General features: G+C 40.1%; 1 protein-coding gene and 1 long non-coding RNA gene across 3 annotated transcripts in view; one reads left to right on the top strand and one right to left on the bottom strand.

Annotated features, from left to right (window-relative positions):
- Positions 1 to 18,282, top strand: part of SLC35F4 (solute carrier family 35 member F4) — a 320,825-nt gene extending 302,543 nt beyond the window's left edge. For both annotated transcript variants that reach the window (XM_032251178.1, XM_032251179.1), the window contains exons 5-8: positions 10,153 to 10,278; positions 12,211 to 12,403; positions 15,661 to 15,750; positions 17,831 to 18,282. In XM_032251178.1, the coding sequence (XP_032107069.1) occupies positions 10,153 to 10,278; positions 12,211 to 12,403; positions 15,661 to 15,750; positions 17,831 to 18,072 (651 nt within the window). In that variant the 3' untranslated portion in view covers positions 18,073 to 18,282. The remainder of the gene's footprint in view (positions 1 to 10,152; positions 10,279 to 12,210; positions 12,404 to 15,660; positions 15,751 to 17,830) is intronic.
- LOC116532089 lies at positions 964 to 14,995 on the bottom strand. Its single transcript, XR_004260706.1, has 4 exons — positions 13,452 to 14,995; positions 12,157 to 12,377; positions 5,512 to 5,656; positions 964 to 1,753 (listed from the first exon to the last, which is right to left on the bottom strand). It is a non-coding gene; the product is annotated as an uncharacterized LOC116532089 (long non-coding RNA).
- Positions 18,283 to 19,575: the final 1,293 nt, after the last annotated feature.

Below are 19,575 nucleotides of genomic sequence, written 5' to 3'. Positions count from 1 at the left end.
CTCAGTATTTGCTTGTCTGTAAAGGTTTTTATTTTTCCTTCACTTATGAAAACTTAGATATCAAATTCTGGGTTGAAAATTCTTTTAAGAATGTTGAATATTGGCAGGAACTCTATAAGCCAGAAGAGAGTGGGGCCGGAGAATGCTGCTGTTAGTCTGATGAGTTTCCCTTTTTGGGTAACTTGATGTTTCTCTCTGGCTGCCCTTAAGATTTTTTCATTCATTTCAACCTTGGTGAATCTGATGATTATGTGTCTTGGGGTTGCTCCATCAAGTCATTTATGTTATTCTCTAAACTGGTTATTCTAATTAGCTCTTCATCTAACCTTTTTTCAAGATTCCTAGCTTTCTTATATTGGGTTAAAAATGCTCCTTTAGCTTGGAAGAGTTTGTTATTACCCGCCTTCTGAAGCCTGCTTCTATCAATTCATAAAACTTATTATCTGTCCAGCTTTGTTCCCTTGCTGGTGAGGAGTTGTAATCCTTTGGAGAAGAGGTGTTCTTGTTCTTGTTTTTGGAATTTTGAGTCTTTTTGTGCTGGTTTCTCCACATCTTCATGGATTTATCTACCTTTGGTCTTTGAAGTTGGTGACCTTCGCATATAGTCTCTGAGTGGACTTTCTTTTTGTTGATGTTGATACTATTCCTGTTAGTTTTCCTTCTAACAATCAGGCCCCTCTGCTGCAGGTCTGCTGGAGTTTGCTGGAGGTCCATTCCAGACCCTGTTTGCCTGGGTATCCCTGGCAGAGGCTGCAGAACAGCAAAGATTGCTGCCTATTCCTTCCTCTGAAAGCTTATCACAAAGGGATACCTGCCAGACGCCAGCCAGAGCTCTCCTGTATAAGGTGTCTGTTGGCCCCTACTGGGAGGTGTCTCCCAGTCAGGATACATGGGGGTCAGGGACTCACTTGAGGAGGCAGTCTGTTTTTTATCAGAGCTCGAATGCTTGCTGGGAGACCTGCTACTCTTTTCAGAGCTGTCAGGCAGGGATGTTTACGTCTACTGAAGCTGCACCCACAACTGCCTCTTTCCCCAGGTGCTCTGTCCCAGGGAGTTGGGGGTTTTGTCTGTAAGTCCCTAACTGGGGCTGCTGCCTTTTATTTCAAAGATGCCCTGCCCAGAGAGGCACAATCTGCCCGCAGATTGTGAAAAGTGGCCACACTTCTCACTTTCTTTTCACTATATCTTGCTGAGCTGTGGTGGGCTCCACACAGATTGAACTTCCCACAGCTTTGTTTACATTGTGAGGGTAAAATTGCCTAACTCAAGCCTCAGCAATGGCAGATGCCCCTCCTCCCACCAAGCTGAAGCATCCCAGGTTGACCTCAGACTACTGTGCTAGTAGTGAGAATTTCAAGCCAGTGTACCTTAGCTTGCTGGGCTCCATAGGGGTGGGACCCACTGAGCCAGGCACTGAAGGGAATCTCCTGGTTTGCCGGTTGTGAAGATTGTGGGTAAAATGCAGTATCTGGATCAGAGTGCATGTTCCTTCTGGTATCGTTTCTTAAGGCTTTTCTTGGATAGGAAAGGGAAATACCCAGAACCCTTGGGCTTCCTGGGTGCGAGGCAACACCCTGCACTGCTTCAGCTCACCTTCATGGGCTGTACCCACTGTCCAACCAGTCCCAGTAAGATAAATTGGGTACCTCAGTTGAAAATGCAAGAATCACTCACCATCTGTGTTGATCTCTCTGGAAGCTGCAGACCAGAGCTGTTCCTATTTAGCCATCTTGCTGGCTCTCCCGAAAGCTTTCTTTGAAAAAAAAAAAAAAATCCAATTAGAAAACTCTGATTGTATGTTGGGAAATGCTGCTCAGAAATTTAGAAATATAGCTTGATATGTATTGTAAGTAGAAAACTTTGATAGAAGACAAAATCAGAAACTGTGTGCATCCATCGGTGATACAATATATCCAAATGTGATACTACATTCTTTAGTGGCTTATCTTAGATTTGACCCCAAAGGGCTGAGCATCATGTATTTATGCCTGGGGCACTGGTGCTGGCTGTCTACCATCAGGTGCCCTGCCAAGTCCTTGAGGGCTAGGAGTTTTCCTATATTGTTCATTGTTCTTTTCAGGATGTGCTACCTAATCCATGGGGCCCAGTGCAAAATGAAAATTCAGGGGCTCTGTTAAAAACTATTAATAGTTTCAAGATAACAACAGAGCATTAAACCAAGCAAGGGCGGGGACCTTCCAAGCACGGGGCCCTAGATATCGACATAAGCCATCACCTAGGAAGTCAGCCCTGTCTATTTCCGACATCTAGAATATTGCAGGGCACAAAGTGGGGGCTCAGTTGACATTGGATAATACAGTAAATGAACTTACACTTCTGAGATCTTTCTTTTCACTATCTTTCACTACCATGGACCACCCATAAGAACCTGGAAAGTCTTGTCAAAAGAGGGGAGAAGAGAGATTTGGAGGCTTTTCTGTTCTTTTAGTGACATCCAAATGCCAAAATTAAATCCATACAGCCATGATTAGATTTACCAGTAATAAAATCAGTTGTGTTAGAGTGAATGAGCACATTTAACCATGGACCTCACTGATGCAAGAGATTATACCCAAAATGATACAATGTTTGTTTCGGGTATTTTTGAGAAAAAAACAAACAAACAAAAAACAGCTGTGTAAATTGCCTTTAAATAGCAGATTTAAGAAATCTGCCTAGAGGCCACTAATCATTGCCATTTTAAATTTGCCATCTGCAGTGGGTTGAATGGTAACTCCAGAAAAGATCTATCCACATCTTAATTCCCCTAAATCTGTCACTGTGACCTTATTGGATAAAGGGTCTTTTTAGATGTTATTAACTTAGGGATCTTGAAAAGGGGAGATCATCTTGGATTATCTGAGTGAGACCTAAATCCAGTAACAAGCGTCCTCATGAGAGACTCACACAAGAGACACATACAGAAGAGGTGGTAGCAATGTGACCACAGACACAGAGATTGGAGTGATGTGGCCACCAGCCAGGAATGCCAAGACATTCACCAGAACCCTGGAAGAGGCAAGGACTGTATCTTTTCCTAGAGATGCCTTGTGTCCCAGCTGTGTTTTGAACTTCCAGCTCTCAGAACCATGAGAGAATTAATTTCTGTTGTTTTAAGTCACCAAGTTTATGATCATTTGTTACCGCAGCCTTAGGAAACTAATACAGCATCTGTAATTAAGACTCAGTAGAAGAAATGTTAAATCGCTCACAAGTGCTTGTTAATAAGCATAGCCATAAGTGAAGACATCATAGGTGGCAGAATAGTAAGCATTAGTGTCAGGCACCCTGAAAAAGTAGGCTATTTTTCTTTTTAAGTAAGAGGAAGTGCTTCACTTCTCACTGTGAAACATTGGGATGTGTTCAATGCCATGTCCAGAAGAATAGTAAAGTGTAATTTTAGTGATGCCCATAATCAGGCCATGGAATGTGAGAAGCACCAAAACATATTCAGCATTTTGCCTTTGACAGTATCAGCAATTCTTTTCCTCCCAAGACATATTGAGAACACATATAATTAGGTCATTTGAGAAATTAAGGAGGGCAAACAGCACTGACAACACAAATGTAGCTCTTACTGCCCAAATCCATAAATAATCTAAAGCATAGCCCCTCCAGATGTTATCCCGCTGGACTACTCTTAGAAAAAAGCAGTTAAAGGGACGCTTTCCATCATCAGATTAAAATTTATATTTCTGGTTCATGCTAAAGCATCAGTAGTTTAGAAACAGATGTTTGTTGGATTTTAATTTTCATATGCTTAGCCCCAAGAATAAGCACACTTAAAATGGCCTTCTCTACTTTTTTTAATGTAAAAAGAATACCACGAATAAAGTGAAAGATGATTTACATTACATCATCATAAATATGGGTTTATCTGGCCACCAGTAAGCCAGAATTACTAATGCTCACATAAAAATGAATTATGTATTATGAATAACTTCCTAATATTTTGTTTCCTTTGAACACTGAATTACAGATGGAAAGGTAGTCTGTTTTACATTCAGTTTTCTATTATGAAGTTATTTCAACAAATTTATTGGTCATCTTTGGTGCGTTAAAAAATCCTTTCATGAGCAATTGCCTGCAGCTCATCTGTGATCATCCCATGAAAATTAGTAAACTTCTTTAAAAGATAATTTGATTGCAAAAATGTTAGAAAATGATAATCCAGCTCTTGCAGCTTTGAAAATGGTTGTTTTCCTGTCTCTCAGACCTTATCATTGTTTAGCTAGAGTTCTTAAATTCTTAAGAACGAGAGAACTCACCTTAATTTAAAAAAAAAAAAAAAAAGCTTTTCCCAAGGGAAATATACCACCAGCTGGGAGTTTTCTTCTCTGCTGTTGGCATCCATTTTATGCCAACGAAAAGTGGATTCTAGACTAGAGTGGTAGAAACTTTCAGATTTTGTCTCTCTCTTACTTTTCATAATATTCAAATTTTTCTTATACTTTCTAGTTTCCTTGAAGACATGGAAAACATTGGTGGTTGGTGGATGGTGCAGCAGATCCCAACTGTCTAAGCAGATTATGAAATGAATTAGTATCCCTCTGGCTTGGGAACCACATATTTTCCAGCTATATTTAGGTCCCTATACAGTTAGCTTCTCAAACAATGGCTGTTTTGAAGACTTTCCAGGATCTACCAAAAACTAACTGAAGTACCTCAGCTAAACTGAATCTTTCATTGCACAGCATGTACTACTTTGAATTCAAATTGGGCCCCAGAATGCTCTGAAACAGTATATTGGAGCTGAGCTGCTACTGATTTATGCTGATATTAAGAGTTAAGATGACACATAATTTGACAATTTGTCTCCCATCTTGCCTTTGGTTACTCTTGATTCGTGTGCAATGCAGAATTCTCCACCCAGAACTTCCCTGCTTCCTAGAAGAGGCAATGGAGGATGGACAGTGGGAGTCACCTTCCCTCTTATCCCCATGTTGGCAGGACAATGACTTATGAATACAGCCAAGAAAGGAGACAGCTGGGCTGTGCTAGCTGTCTGATTTTACACCCACAAGGAATCCATAACCCCTTCAACAAAGTGCAGTCAGTGTGCCTACCCTCCACATATATCCTTCACTCTTTCTGCATGGGATTTCTTTACATCTTTGACATCCAGGTCTCTCTTTGGGATCATTTTCAAATGGATTTTATTTATACAAAAATCCATGCATGTAGGGAGAGGAGGATTTCAGAGGCACAGCATCCCTTGGATTTGCAGCTGGCCAAGATGCCCCTCACCCCCTCTCATACACAGCATCTGGACAGCTATAGATGGCCGCACCTCTTATTTTTCACATTTCAGCACTTTTTCAGTTTAACTGAATCTGAGTAAAAGACAGTTTTTCACAGAATCTTAAATATAAAATATGCAGAAGCTTAAGGGTTCTGTATAGCCATAGTTCCTTGAAAATCGACTATCTCAGTTTACCCAGAGAGAGATAATCATCAGCATGTTTCTCTTTGGTCAAACTGTTAATATGTGTCCCAACCACAACCACTGACCTTCAGTCTTCAACTTGAGGACACCAGCTGCCAGCAGTGGAGTCTGAGATCTGCATTTTTAGGGGCTGCTGAAGGCTTTGGAATTCAAGGTTTCATTTGTGAACCAGCTGCTTCATACTCACCTAGCTTTGAGAAACAGAATTACCTTCAAGGCAAAGTAAGGAAACATGTTTGAATTATAATCACTCATTTTGACCTCTAAAATCTTAAAGGAACACTGTAGGAAGAGAAGCAACTAAAGGTTCATCCAATACCTTGGACCATAAATGAGCTGGTACTGTTAATGCAAAATAAGAATTGTGACAACCATCTATGAATGGGAGCCATAGTGAACGGGGTAAGGCTGATAACCTCTCATGGAGATGTAGAGAAGGACCAAACCCTTGTGGGCTTTTGATCACCTGAGCCAAAAGAAAAGAAAAAAACGAAGATACAAGAAAACGAAAACGGCCCAAAGCCAGATATTTCTTTAGGCTTTATCTGCACAAACTAATTCTTTGAAAGATAAAAGAAACAACCTCCATGCAGGGTCACAGGTGGCATTTAGTACAGTGAGATCACCAAATGTCCCCTGATAAAGCCCTCTCTGGGCTTTAGGAACAGGCTCAAATGGCCACATGGATCCCCTCTGATTGGCTCTGAAAATTGGCGCTGAGAGTTCTCTGAGGGCCACAGCCTGCAGAGGAAGATAGCTGGCTCACAAGGCCATGCCACTCAGTTGGCATGCTGAGATAATGGGCTAAAAAAATCATCTTCCTTCCATGACTCACCCCAGGTGGGCGCACCACAATGTGTGAGGGCAGAGAGGTTTAAAACTTTTAAATGGAGGTACTGGCAGTTTTATGGTCACTATGGTTACTAACATTCTCTCCTACACCAGTCAGATAATGGTAATGGTGAAGGTTTTTTGTTTTGTTTTCTGTCTTTTTTTGTTTTTTTGAGACAGGGTCCTGTTCTGTGTTCCAGGCTGGAGTGCAGTGGTGTGATCTCAGCTCACTGCAACCTCCATTTCCCGAATTCAAGCAATTCTCTTGCCTCAACCTCCTGAGTAGCAGGGATTACAGGCATGTGTCACCAAAGCCCGGCTAAGTTTTGTATTTTTAGTAGAGACAAAGTTTTGCCATGTTGGCCAGGCTGATCTCCAACTCCTGACCTCAAGTGATCCACCCACCTCAGCCTCCCAAAGTGCTGGGATTACAGGCATGAGCCACTTTGCCTATTCTAGTTTTCTATCTTATTTAGACACTTCTGGTTGGTTAAGAGGCTGGAACTGGAATAGATTGTCAAGAGACCCACATTTTTCAGAAGCTGAGCAGGTGACACCACTAGATGGTGTATTTTCAGCAGCAGAATTCCTCATATGGATGTTAATGTGTCCCAGAAGCACTTCAGTGGTTGTCATCATGTGAATGAGCACATATGAGCATTTTTAACACAATATTTTAGGCGCTGGCTTCCTGAAGACACATTTCCAGAAGGCTGAGGCCAAGAAATGTCATTTTGTGTTTTTCTTTTGAGAGCAGATTATTAATCCTTCTTTGATGACTGACTGATTCCAAAAATGACTGTGACTGATATGTGCTTAGGATATTTGTTCTCTAGACATCTAAAGAGTATTTACTCTCTAAAGGTAAACCAATGGTGCCAAGCAAAGCCATTCCGAGATCACCCAAACAACCACTCCACAATTTTTCCTCATTTTCACGATTAGCTGAGATCTCTTCCTTCACTTAGATTTGTATAAATAATATATTGAAAATTTCCTAAAACATAGCCATAGAGAATTTGACCTATCAGATATTTATGAAATTTAAATTAAAATGTGGCAAATAATTTATTCCCACTATACCCTCCACCCGCACCCTGCCCCAGGACCCTACTATATAACTTTAGAATTACTGCTCATCCCATGGAGAATTTTTCTAACATTTTAAATATTCCGATTTTCATGCTTTCACAACTTAACAGCATTGTCTGGCCCCCTAAAGTGAAAAATGCTTCTCTCAGTGAAGGCAATTGAAAGAGACACTGCTGTAATTGATATGTCAATTTAAGTAGTCCAGCCTAATATTTTCACAAGCAATTGAATATAACAAGTAATGAAGACCTTTAAGAAGCTCATTATGCTTATCATTTTGAATTGCTACAAAGCTATGTAATTTTTAGCCATGTCCAATCCCTATCTTCAGGAAACATAACAGAAATTTTATGCATATGTATTTTTACTAATGGCTAACTCAGAAAAGGAAGAGTTCCTACCTGTGTTCATATCTTAGGGATAATCCTATCAACTGCTTGTCATTTTCTAGACAGTGTTTTTGTTTTTTGCTTTGGGGTTTAATTGACTGTTTTCACAATTTTCTAAATCCAGAATTACATACTATAATATGTAATTGCCCAAACCCATGTAATGTATTATAGAATGCTTTTAATAACTTAAAAAATAGCACATCACTTGAAAGTTCGTTAGGACTTACACTGTTTTGTTAGCCTTGTCTCAAAGTAACCACTTGCTTATTGGACCAAGAAAATACAACTAACACTTAGCTAAAAGAAAACAAATGTTAACTCAAATGTATTATCCCTTATGTTCAGTTGTTGAAGGAGATCTATCTGTGCACATGAACACTTTAACCAGTGAATATTATTTAAACACAAAACTAAATCGGGATATGCCAAATTTCTAATGTGCCTTTTATTTCCCTGAAATCAGATCCCCCAAAGAACTGTTGCAAATCCCTGGTTGAACTATTAATCCCCAAATCATGATAACCCTCATAGAATTTCCAGGTCTAGATATCCTCCTCACCATGTTTACTGATGAGTCTATTACTTATTGTTTAGGGACTTTCCTTAACACCTCATGGTGTGTGTATTAAATTTTATTCCATATAGTTTAAGGTAGAGTCTAACCAGAACACACACCCAGCAGCTTCAGAGAATATGATATTCACTCAGCAAGAAAACTGCCTCCCATTAAGCAGCCTCCTGGATAACGTTTAATGAAAATGGTTTTTCACTGCTGACATGTCTAAGTCTGTTCTCAAGGACTCCTGCAATTTTTCTAAGCTCTACACTTTAGTATAGAGCTACTCTGACACCAAGTGGGACCTTGCTTTTGGTGGTCATTAACAAAAGACGTGCTTTAGCAGTGTCTGAATTTTATGTCATTGGAAACATACTTTGCACTGGCCTCAAGTGAGCCTATAATCCCATGTTAAAAATCTATGTTATAGCCGGGCGCGGTGGCTCAAGCCTGTAATCCCAGCACTTTGGGAGGCCGAGGCAGGTGGATCACGAGGTCAAGAGATCGAGACCATCCTGGTCAACATGGTGAAACCCCGTCTCTACTAAAAATACAAAAAATTAGCTGGGCATGGTGGCGCGTGCCTGTAGTCCCAGCTACTCAGGAGGCTGAGGCAGGAGAATTGCCTGAACCCAGGAGGCGGAGGTTGCGGTGAGCCGAGATCGCACCATTGCACTCCAGCCTGGGTAACAAGAGCGAAACTCCGTCTCAAAAAAAAAAAAAAAAAAAAAAAAAAAAATCTACGTTATAAAAAGTAATTCACTAATAGTGTTTAAAAGGGCCCCCAAAAATCACATCTGTGAAAAAGCTATCTACAGAAGAACTTCTTTACTTGGGAATACTCAGAACTGAAGCTTAACAAAATTAATCACCATGTAGGTTTAAATTTCTCACATATTTTCATCTGGATTTTAAAGTCAGTGAAACCATTTCACAGGGAAATGACATACTGCCACCTGTTCCAGCATTGTTATTTTACTGTTTGCTGTATCTTTGAACTGTCTTCCAGTAGAAGCAGTTCAAGACAATTAAACAGATGATGCAAACCAGTATTTCACTAAGAGAGTAGACTCCTGTTTTGAATGTAGCAAGAATCATATCAATTTACAGTATACTATGATTTCAGGTGAATTATGAATATTCCACTTTGTGCAGTTAATGCTCTAGAATAATTAAATGCAATTATCTTTCCATGCTTTTTTTTTTTCCTGAAAAGTGGAATTAATTTTCATGTGAACAAAAGGAAGTACTGGCTTCCGTTTGACATTCCAAGTGACAGTGCAACTCAGCTTGCTCCTCTATAAATTCCTGTGAGAGATCATTTTCTTCCTTTTTTCCCATTGCCCTAAACTTTGCCTTTTAGATGTATCAATATCATGCCTCTTTAATCAGGTCCTGATTAGATGGAGATCTTCAGAAACATACATTGATCCAAGGAGCTGATTAAAATGTATGCTGAATTGTTTGAAAGAAAGAGAATAGATGAAAATGCTTAGAAGTGACTTCCTATTAATTTCACCAGTACAAATGTTAATCTCTAGAAAGTTTGAGCTAAAAAATTAAATTACTATGCCTAAAAAAGTAAAAATATATTGAAAAATAATAAAATTACTAGTCTTTGATTAGAATGGGAGCAGCTTTTATATTCTATTCCTGGATATCTGATGAACGTATTGATTTATGTCTAATAACTAGCCTTCCTACATTTAAACAGTGATGTAGAAAAGGTAATTAGGTTTAAGGAAGTACTAGCAGCTTTCATGAAGTCTTGAATTGCCTGCTCTAGGATACAGAGGCATCATTGCTTTTCTGTTTCTTTGCATCCTATTTGACAGATAGTTGCCGCAATAATGGCAATTACCGGCATCGTCATGATGGCGTATGCAGATAATTTCCACGCCGATTCCATCATAGGAGTGGCATTTGCTGTGGGTTCAGCCTCTACGTCTGCATTATATAAGGTATGTGGTGTACTTTCTTTTGTAAGCAACTGTCACTCATGACTTAAGTACTAAAGTAAGAAAGTACGATGAAAACATTGATTAGAAAGAAAATAGATGTGCTGAAATAATAGTAAGTAAATTGAGTACTTGTTGTGTGATGGGTATCTGCCTGAAAATTTGGCCTGTGTTAATAAAACCTTACAAGGCATAAATACTTATTTCTACTTTCCAGATGAGGAAACTGAGGCTTTAAAAGATTAAATAACTTGCCCCAAATTATACAGCCAAGAAGTGATAGAGCCCAGAATTAAACTCTGGCGTAGACAACTTCTAAGCCCATGTGCTATGCCCTAATCCCTCATTTATCAGGCAGTTATAGCAGGAACATTAGAAAGGCATCTTCTCTCCCTATGTTTCTTTAATTTAATTATCTATGGTCATTATTTTAACTCAAAAGGGGTGTTAGAAATAATAAACAAGCTATCACTAGAGAGCCTTTTGCCATATATTAACCCCATGCCACAGGAGCTCATGTTCCCAGCTAAATGAAGAACCTATTTTTCTCTCTAATGGATACTCTAAGTCTGCTTTATGTAGCCACCAATTTTTCTCTTCTGGAGTTCCCTGTCATCAGAGAAATTTCTATTCAGAGTCACTGCACCTGACTTCAGGAATGAGAACTAAGAGAGAAGATCTAAAAGGTTATTCCCCAAAGCTCTACTTTTAAAAGTCAACTTTCTGTATGTATTAAAGAACGGTTCCAATTTCACCTTTCTTGGTGTTTCAATGAGAAAACACTCTCTGAAAGGCAGAAAATACCCTTTTCATCCCTCCTGGAAGCCTGTTCTGATTATTAACCAACACCGTAACTCAGAGGGCATGAAGTCTATTTCCATATTGACATTTCTTGGCCCACTGATTCTGTGTGACAAGCTTGACAAGTGTTCACTCAATGGCCGTTAGTGTCTAACTTGCTCCCCAACTGAGATCCACCAAGATGTCTGATGTGACCAAAGAGTAGCACATGCTCAAATTCTTTTAAGTCTTTCAACAGAAAAAATAATTAGATTAGTTGAAATTAGAAGCAGTACCTGGGATTGCTATATGACTAGAATGGCTGCCTTACAGAGGGATTTCCCTTGACCAGGTTACAGAATGTATTCATTCTGAGAGTGGTAATATTTGCTGACATGGACCAAGTCGTATATGCACCATAATATAATTCCAGGCAGAAGAGATCTGCTTCACTCTACGTTATTTCTTACAGGATTAGTATTGGGAGTGGGGGCTTAAGGAGCTAAGAAATATGGACTGTACACCTGGCTTTCTCCCTAACCTGTTGTGTGATTTTATGTTAGCCATTTGCTTCTCCTTGCCATCTTCCTCTGCACACAGGTTTATACTATATAAAAACTGTTTTTTTTTTAATATGGGGAACAAGCACCGTATTTATGAAGTTGTTTTAAGCTCACAAAGAAAATTGCTTATAAAACCAAGGCATAAATATTATTTCTCTCAACAACAAAATGACAGGGTCTCTCTGTCCAATTTAGTTTTCAGTATCTTTTGAAATAAGGTTAAAACAAATACCATGCTTTAAGGTAAGGATTAATGGCATTTCAATCCTAGATTTTTCTGGGCTTATCTGGACCCTTATTTAGCATTCACCCAATACCCATCACTGATGGTGGCACTTGACACAATGTACAGTACCCAGCAGTTTCCAGCACCATAAGAAATTCAGTTTATGGCATCTACTATTTCATATGAAGGCTATAGGGTATTTTATTTCCTTCTCCCAATAGCCCATCTAGTGCCATGAAGATGTCAGAGCAAAAAGAAATGGAGAATAAACTCTGGGCCAGTTAGCTCACAGTATAGAACGGGAAGACTTACCTTTCTGCTCTGGCTAAGTCTCTGTGTGACTGTAGAGCTTCTTTCTCATTTCAGGTCCTGTTTAAGATGTTTCTCGGAAGTGCCAACTTTGGGGAAGCTGCACACTTTGTCTCCACCTTGGGTTTCTTCAATTTGATCTTCATCTCCTTCACCCCAGTCATCCTGTATTTCACCAAGGTGGAGCACTGGTCCTCTTTTGCAGCTCTGCCATGGGGCTGTCTCTGTGGGATGGCAGGGCTGTGGCTAGGTAAGTGGCCTCGGGTTTTGCTTTCCATTCCCTATATCACTCAATCTTTCTTTGGATAGATCATCATCATAGAATTATTTTCTTGGGTAACTCTGTGCTCTATTTCCCAAACTTATGTTGATCAATGCCATTGGTCATGTTTAGAAGGTTCTTTGCAAGCTACTGGTTGATCACGTTCAAGCTATCCAACTAGTGTGCCTCCTGTGAGTTAAGGTGTGCACTGGAGGCCCAGGCCTCTCTGTTTACCGTTGGCCTTCAATCCATTCTTCAGTCTCATTCATTCTTTCTAATGCAATGTATCACGTTATGATGTTCCGTATGTGCCATGGTGTGCTGGGCAGAGGCTAGAGAGTAGAGGGTGAATTCAAAGAACCAGAGTGGTCCAAACTGGTGAGAGCACTGGGTTCAGGAGGAAGGAAGGAAGGGAAGGAGGGAGGGAGGGAGGCAGAAAGGGAGGGAGGGAAGGAGGGGCTATTTAAGAGGTAATCAGGTTGGGAAGAGCCTGGAAAGCCAATTTGAGGTGTTTGGATTTAAAATCTACTTAATAATCTTTAAGCAGGGAGGTGACGGGCTCACATCTGCATATGAAACAGCTCACTCTGGCTGAGAATGGAGGATGGATTTGTGATAGGAAGCCATTGCCAGGAGAGAGATGGCAGCATGCACTCGGCTTGGTGTTCCTGGCCGGGTAGATGGTGCCTAGTTAATGGCCAAGAAAAAAATCACCTGGAGTCCTTATAATGTCTTCACTGCCAGCTTCCTATAGCTCTGAGGCTGGCGGCTTCACCTGAGCTCCAGGATCTGACTTTTAAAGCTGTGCTGCTGTTGTCACTTGATGTGAGAGGAGCCTAATAAATAAGGCTGCTATTCTCTCACCAAGCAGTCAAAAAGCAGCGACAAACCAAAGACTTGGTGTCTGTTTACTCAGAATCAAATCCTTTTCATGCTGCTCCCATCTCCACATGCTACTCAGAAGTCAACTCCCTCTGCCCACTCCACATGTTCCCACAACCCCAGCCTGCAGGACATCCATCAACCCTCAACTGACCTTCTTTCTTGAGGTGATGTAATTCGAAATCGTAGCAGCACTGCAATTCCTGGGAGCAAAATGTCCTTCTTTTCATCCCTGCAAGGGTATTGATTGGGTCGTCTTTTTCTGTGCTGTCTTAGCCCCTCAGACTCAGGGGAGGCCTTAGACAGGAAACACTCAAGAAAAGGATCAAACATTAATTGCTGATCCCTTGAGTTCCACTTTTCAATGCCAAAATTATACGGTTAGCACCTCTCATAACCTCTGCTGAGTAGAAATCAACAGTGCTATTTCCATAAGACCAAAGCATCCTCATTAAAAGCACCTTGATTATTTTCTGGCCAAAACAACCTAACTGGGAACAATCATAATGAAAATTTCAATGGCCCTTAGCCCCCTAATTGTTAATCCCACAATTTCCACCTGGCTGCAAAGTAACCCTCCACCAACATATGCTCCTTGGTATATCCAGTACATGTTCCTAGGCAAGCCTGCAGAGGCTGGAGGCCACCTCTGCTAGCTGAACACTGGCATTCTCCACCAAGCAGTGCGAGCTCCACACTCCACTGGCTGCAGTGCCAGTCAGCACTGCCACTGCTCCACCAGGTCCACCCCAGCGCACTGCAGAGCTCACTGTGCCCAGGCTGTGCTGTGGCAATCGAGGAGATAGTCTCTTCTGGCTGTTACACACCCCAGGGTCTTGCAGTCTTCAGTGCTGCTATTCCTAAGTGTTTATTTCCATCTCTCTCTTCTCCATAGAGATCAGACATGATCTAGCTGAGGCTGAGCTGAGAAACAGATCTGAGAGATACACAATCTGCATCCTGAGCTGCCTCACATCTTCTCTAGCTGTGGTTTCTTGTTTGCTTATGTTTACTTGGGGGTCACTCCTCTCAAGAAATGTGTTAGCTAGGAAATGTGTTAGCCCAAATGCAAGTTAGCCTCATCCATTCACCTAGCATGTCTGAATTGCACTTAAACTCAGGCTAGGCCCCATAATATGGGGTTCAGCAGAGCCTGTGCTGTATTTAATCAATTCCTGATGTGTAAGAATTCGCCATGTTGGACTCCCTGTGTCTGAGGAGAGAGTCAAAGTGCTGGAATATTCACTCGTGCTGCAGCTTTGTCAGGAACGAGGAGCAGTTATTAGCTTAGGGATACCCTCTGCCTTGCTTGCTTCTATTATTATATGAATAACATAAAGGAGCCCACGTCCTGTAAAACTCAAACTCACTGTTTCTAACCACCAAGCACAAGTGACTCATTGGGTTTAAAGCAGGAATTATAGATGACAATAGAAAAACATAAATCATCCTAATTAGAATGGCTCTAGAATTTCTTTTGGTTCTACAGAGACAGAGGCAACATGCTTGCCTCATTGCTGTGGAGATCCCTGAACTGAGGACCTTTTACACTTGTCAGCACTCATCTCTCTATCCCCTAAAACAAACATTTGATTGGACTCTATTAGAATAATGCTTTGTAAATTGTAACTTTTTGAAATAATTTTCTTTTTGAAAACATGTGTTTTTGATAAGTTTTAAAGTGGATAAATGAATATTTTAACTAATTTTATATTTAACCAGTGAGGTCCAGAAGTATTCATTGAAGAGTATCAAGCTACACTACCCCTTCAGTTCGTTCTGTGGATCTGCCTCTGGTTATCTGTACACAAATCAGAATGTGGAGACAGTCTCTGGAATTCAGTGAATTACACTGAACCCACCCTTTTTTGCCCTATGATGCTGACCTCTGGAGAGAGGGGATAAAACAGCATAGACTATCATTGGATAGACCTTCCTTTAGGCAATAACACAAGAGCCATTTGATGTCCAGAAATGTGGCATAAAATAGCACAGCAATAAAGAGATGAGGCACCAAACTTCAATCAACCACCTGCTTTTAATGTCTGGCTGGTCCCAACCTACTTTTATAGTGCTAATAAGCAGTGTTGTCAATCAATTATTTTACCTCTTTGTATTTGCTCCAAACACCTTTTGCCAGCCTATTGGCAAGAGCTCAGGTAAACAGAGTGGCAGAGGAGAAGAAAAGAAAATGATTACATAATTCAGGCAGGGTACACATGCATCCGTCTCCAAAATTAGAGGACCAAAGGTATAGACAGTTTAAAAGACACATTTAACAGAGACATTGATTTATGTACTGTAAGAAAAAAGTCCAGTATATTATTTCTCCTTTATCCTGTATTTCCTCCTCTGTTTTACAGCCTTCAACATCCTGGTGAATGTTGGGGTAGTACTGACATACCCAATCCTAATCTCCATTGGGACAGTGCTCAGCGTTCCTGGAAATGCAGGTACAGGTACCATTTGACACGTGCAGATTCTGACCACTACAACAAGTCTCTTGGTTGTGTTTGTTCTGTGTCCTGAGCTGTTCCTTCTGGCAGTTGTGAATTATGTCCCTTGCCTGGCGAGATGTTTTTAAGTATCATGAAGGTGGCCGACAACAGAATAACGATGCAGCAGATTTAAAATTTGCAGCTACAGAAACACTGTCTTTACTTGATTGTGCTTTTAGAATTAAATACCAGATGTATTATTTGGGTTTCATGTAATCTCCCTGACAACCTAATTTTGTGGTATTTTTAGAGGAAGTCCTATGGAAACAAAAGGCATCCCAGCATAGGACCTTCAAGTAACCGTCATTAATGAAAGTGTAGAGAATGTACATGGGGTTGGCTTATCCTCAGACTATCCACAGGGAGCTGCAAAGGCTCTCCTGGGGCACAGCAGGTGAGCCTCTGGAATAAATATAAGGAAAAAGCAATTTTACTCACCTCAGAGACAAGAGAAGCTATTTTTCCAGGATATTTCTAGAGAAACCTGCCAGTGGATGGTTTATCTGGATGATTGTACAGTCCTTTAACTTTAAAATTGTATAATTTCAAGTCTTGTTTGGCCACTTTTCTGTCCTCCATGACAATCAGCAAATGTTTATTGAACATTTATCATATGATCAGGGCTGCAAAAAACAATAGAAAAAAAATTACATGATTATTCTCTTAATATGCTTATGACTGAATTTGTAATAGAAGGCCAACCTACATGAAATAACTTGGAGCTCTACAAAATTATTGGTTATTAAATGCCAAATTGTGTGAGATAGACTCCAGTGACTATAAGATATTCAGAGGAAATGAATCACAGAGTGGAGTTGTCAAGGAAGTTCATTCATTCATCTCACAAATAATTTCCAAGCAATTAGTGTACACCAGGAACCGTGTTAACACTAGCGACAGGTCCTGAATAAGGTATATCCCTGCCCTCAGGACCAGGCAGCATTGAGAGGGAGACAAAAAAAATGAGTAATTACAACACAGAGAGAGAATTGCTTTGATAGAGGTATGTGCTGAATGCTGTGAGGGTGCATCAGAGGAGCATCCAAAAGGCTTCCTGCGAGAAGCCTAAGGAGAGAGATCTAAGGAGAGGTTTAGCTGGATGAAGTGAGATATGAGGAGTGAAGGGTAGCTCATGCAAAAGGAACAGCACATGTGTGACCAACTCCACTCCTGAGTGTATACCCCCAAAAAGTGAAAACAGAGATTCAAAAAATCCTCATGTACAAATGTTCATAGTAGCCCTATTCACAATAGCAAAAGGGTAGAGGAGCCTGACTGTCTACCGGCAGATAAATTAATAACCAAATTATGATACAATGAAATATTATTCAGGCCATAAGAAGGAATGAGATACTGACACATGCTACAACATGGATGGACCTCAAAAACATTATGCTAAGTGAAAGACGCAAGTCACAAAAGGTCACAGAGACTGTAGCTCCATTTATATAAAATATCTAGAATAGGCAGATCCATATGGGGAATAAAGCAGATTGGTGGTTGCTAAGAGCTGAGCAGTAACTTCTTAATGGGTATGGGGTTTTGTTTTTTTGAAGTGATGGAGACATTTGGGGACCAGAGAGAGGTGGTGGATGTGTAATATTCTGAATATACTAAGTGCCGCTAAGTCCACTTTAAAATGGTTAATTTTATACTACATGAATTTCACCTCCATTAAATTTTTAAAAAGAACAGCCTACACAAGTCTTAGATACAAGTTGGGGTCATTTGAAAAATCTTCAATGGTCCAATGAAGCTGGAGAAGGGTAAAGGAGTGCAGAGGAGAAGTACTGAGAGAAAACTGGGGAGGTAGGTAAGTCAGATTACATGGAATCTGAGCCAAACCTTGAAGGATAAACATGATTTAGAGACAGGGAATGGAAAGTAAACCCCGCAATATGGAAAAAGGAAACGCTAACTTGGAAAAATAAAGACGACTCTTGGAAATCTCTGGAAGTAACACAGACTTTGGTGACTTGTTTTCAAAGCTTAGAACCAGGCATAGGCTGTGACTGACTTGATTTTTCTTTCCTAGCTGTGGATCTCCTAAAACAGGAGGTGATATTCAATGTTGTCCGCCTGGCTGCCACCATCATCATCTGCATTGGGTTTCTGCTGATGCTGTTGCCTGAAGAATGGGATGAAATCACCCTGAAGTTCATCAACAGCCTGAAGGAAAAGAAGAGTGAGGAGCATGTGGATGATGTGACTGATCCCAGCGTACACCTGCGAGGCAGAAGCAGAGCCAATGGGACAGTGTCTATACCACTGGCTTAGAGAAGGACACATTTTGAATGCACGTGGATGTATATTCTGTGAATATAACAAAATTTTCTCACTACCTGTACACTCCAACGACAGTATTAACTCTAAATTTGGATAAATCATATGTGAAATAATGCCAACAATAAAAGTTTACATTTATATGCTTGTCAAGGAATGGTGTAAATAATCGTAATAGATTTTCTATTAAAACACTTTGTCCTTGTTCTGTTTTCTGATTTTTTTAATTTCCCCTCCCCCAACTCACAAAATTTCCTGAAACCGTAAGAGTCTATTAAATTATGGACTTACCTTTTCTCACCTGAAAGTGAGTCCTTCTCAATCAAAAAAAGTTGTGTAAGGGAATAGCACATGAAAATAATACACATTTGATATTTAAGCCCAGCAAGAGCCTGAAAATTTAAAAGCTGGAAATGTATTAAACATTTAAACAGAGCACTTTCTATATGTAAAACCCCCACTAGAAACAATGAGGAGAAAAAAATACAGAATACCCATCTGTACTTTTAATGAGCTTAGAGTAGCTTAGAAGGTAAGACGGTTCACAAATATCTTTACTATGAGGCAGACATTTGAAAATGGCACAGTGGATATAGACGGGAATGAGCTATCCTGAAAGAGTCATTTATATTTGTTGTCCCTCCTTCAACTCCCATTCACTTTTCAACCCACTGCAATGTACCTTCGGCCCTCATCAATTCTCTGGAAGTGCTTTCCCCAAGGATCGACCTTTCTCTTTTAACACAATGACCACTCCTTTTTCCTAAGTACTCTCTCTTTACTTGAATCCCATTACTTTCTTTTGGTTCTATTTCTACCTCCCTGTTTGCTTCCCTCGGCTTTTCTTCCTAGGCTGATCTTATCACCATCAATGTTCTATGAATTTAGACCTCCACCTTCTTAGCATCTCATTCCGCAGTCTCTCCTTTGGGGAGTTCCTTTACTACCATGACTTAAACTGTCATCCATATGGTGGTGACATCAAAATCTTAACCTCCAGCCTAGATTTGTCCTTTGAGCTTTAGCTCTATTTAAGTGTCTTCTGCAGCTTACTTGGATGCCTCCTTGTATACCTTAACTATAGCAAAAGAAAAGTTGAATTTATTATCACTTGTCCTCAGACCTGTTCCTTTCCTCTGCCGTTGTCCCTGTCTATGTTAACGGTGTCATCATTCACTAGCTGTCCAAGCCAGAGATCAACCTCACCACTGCCTTCTCATCCTCCACATCTGTTTATTGTTCTATATTGTTTAATATGTTTTTTTGATTCTATTTCATTTTTTATTATTTTTATTTTTTTATAAAATATTTATTTAAAAATTTTTCTATTTTTTAAAATTTCTTGAGTCCATACACTTCTATTTTACCCATCCAAGGCCCCCATCTTCTCTCGTTCTGCTTAATCCAATACTTTTTACACTGATACTTCTAATTCCTAGCCTTGCCTCTTTTGTGACCTATAGAGTGGCTTTTTTTTTCCCCATTTATTTATTTTAT

This window comes from Sapajus apella, unplaced genomic scaffold, assembly GCF_009761245.1.
Source record: "Sapajus apella isolate SASKATOON/1434 unplaced genomic scaffold, GSC_monkey_1.0 scaffold74, whole genome shotgun sequence".
Taxonomy (NCBI): Eukaryota; Metazoa; Chordata; class Mammalia; order Primates; family Cebidae; genus Sapajus; species Sapajus apella.
This window is presented reverse-complemented; position numbering and strand designations above follow the sequence as displayed.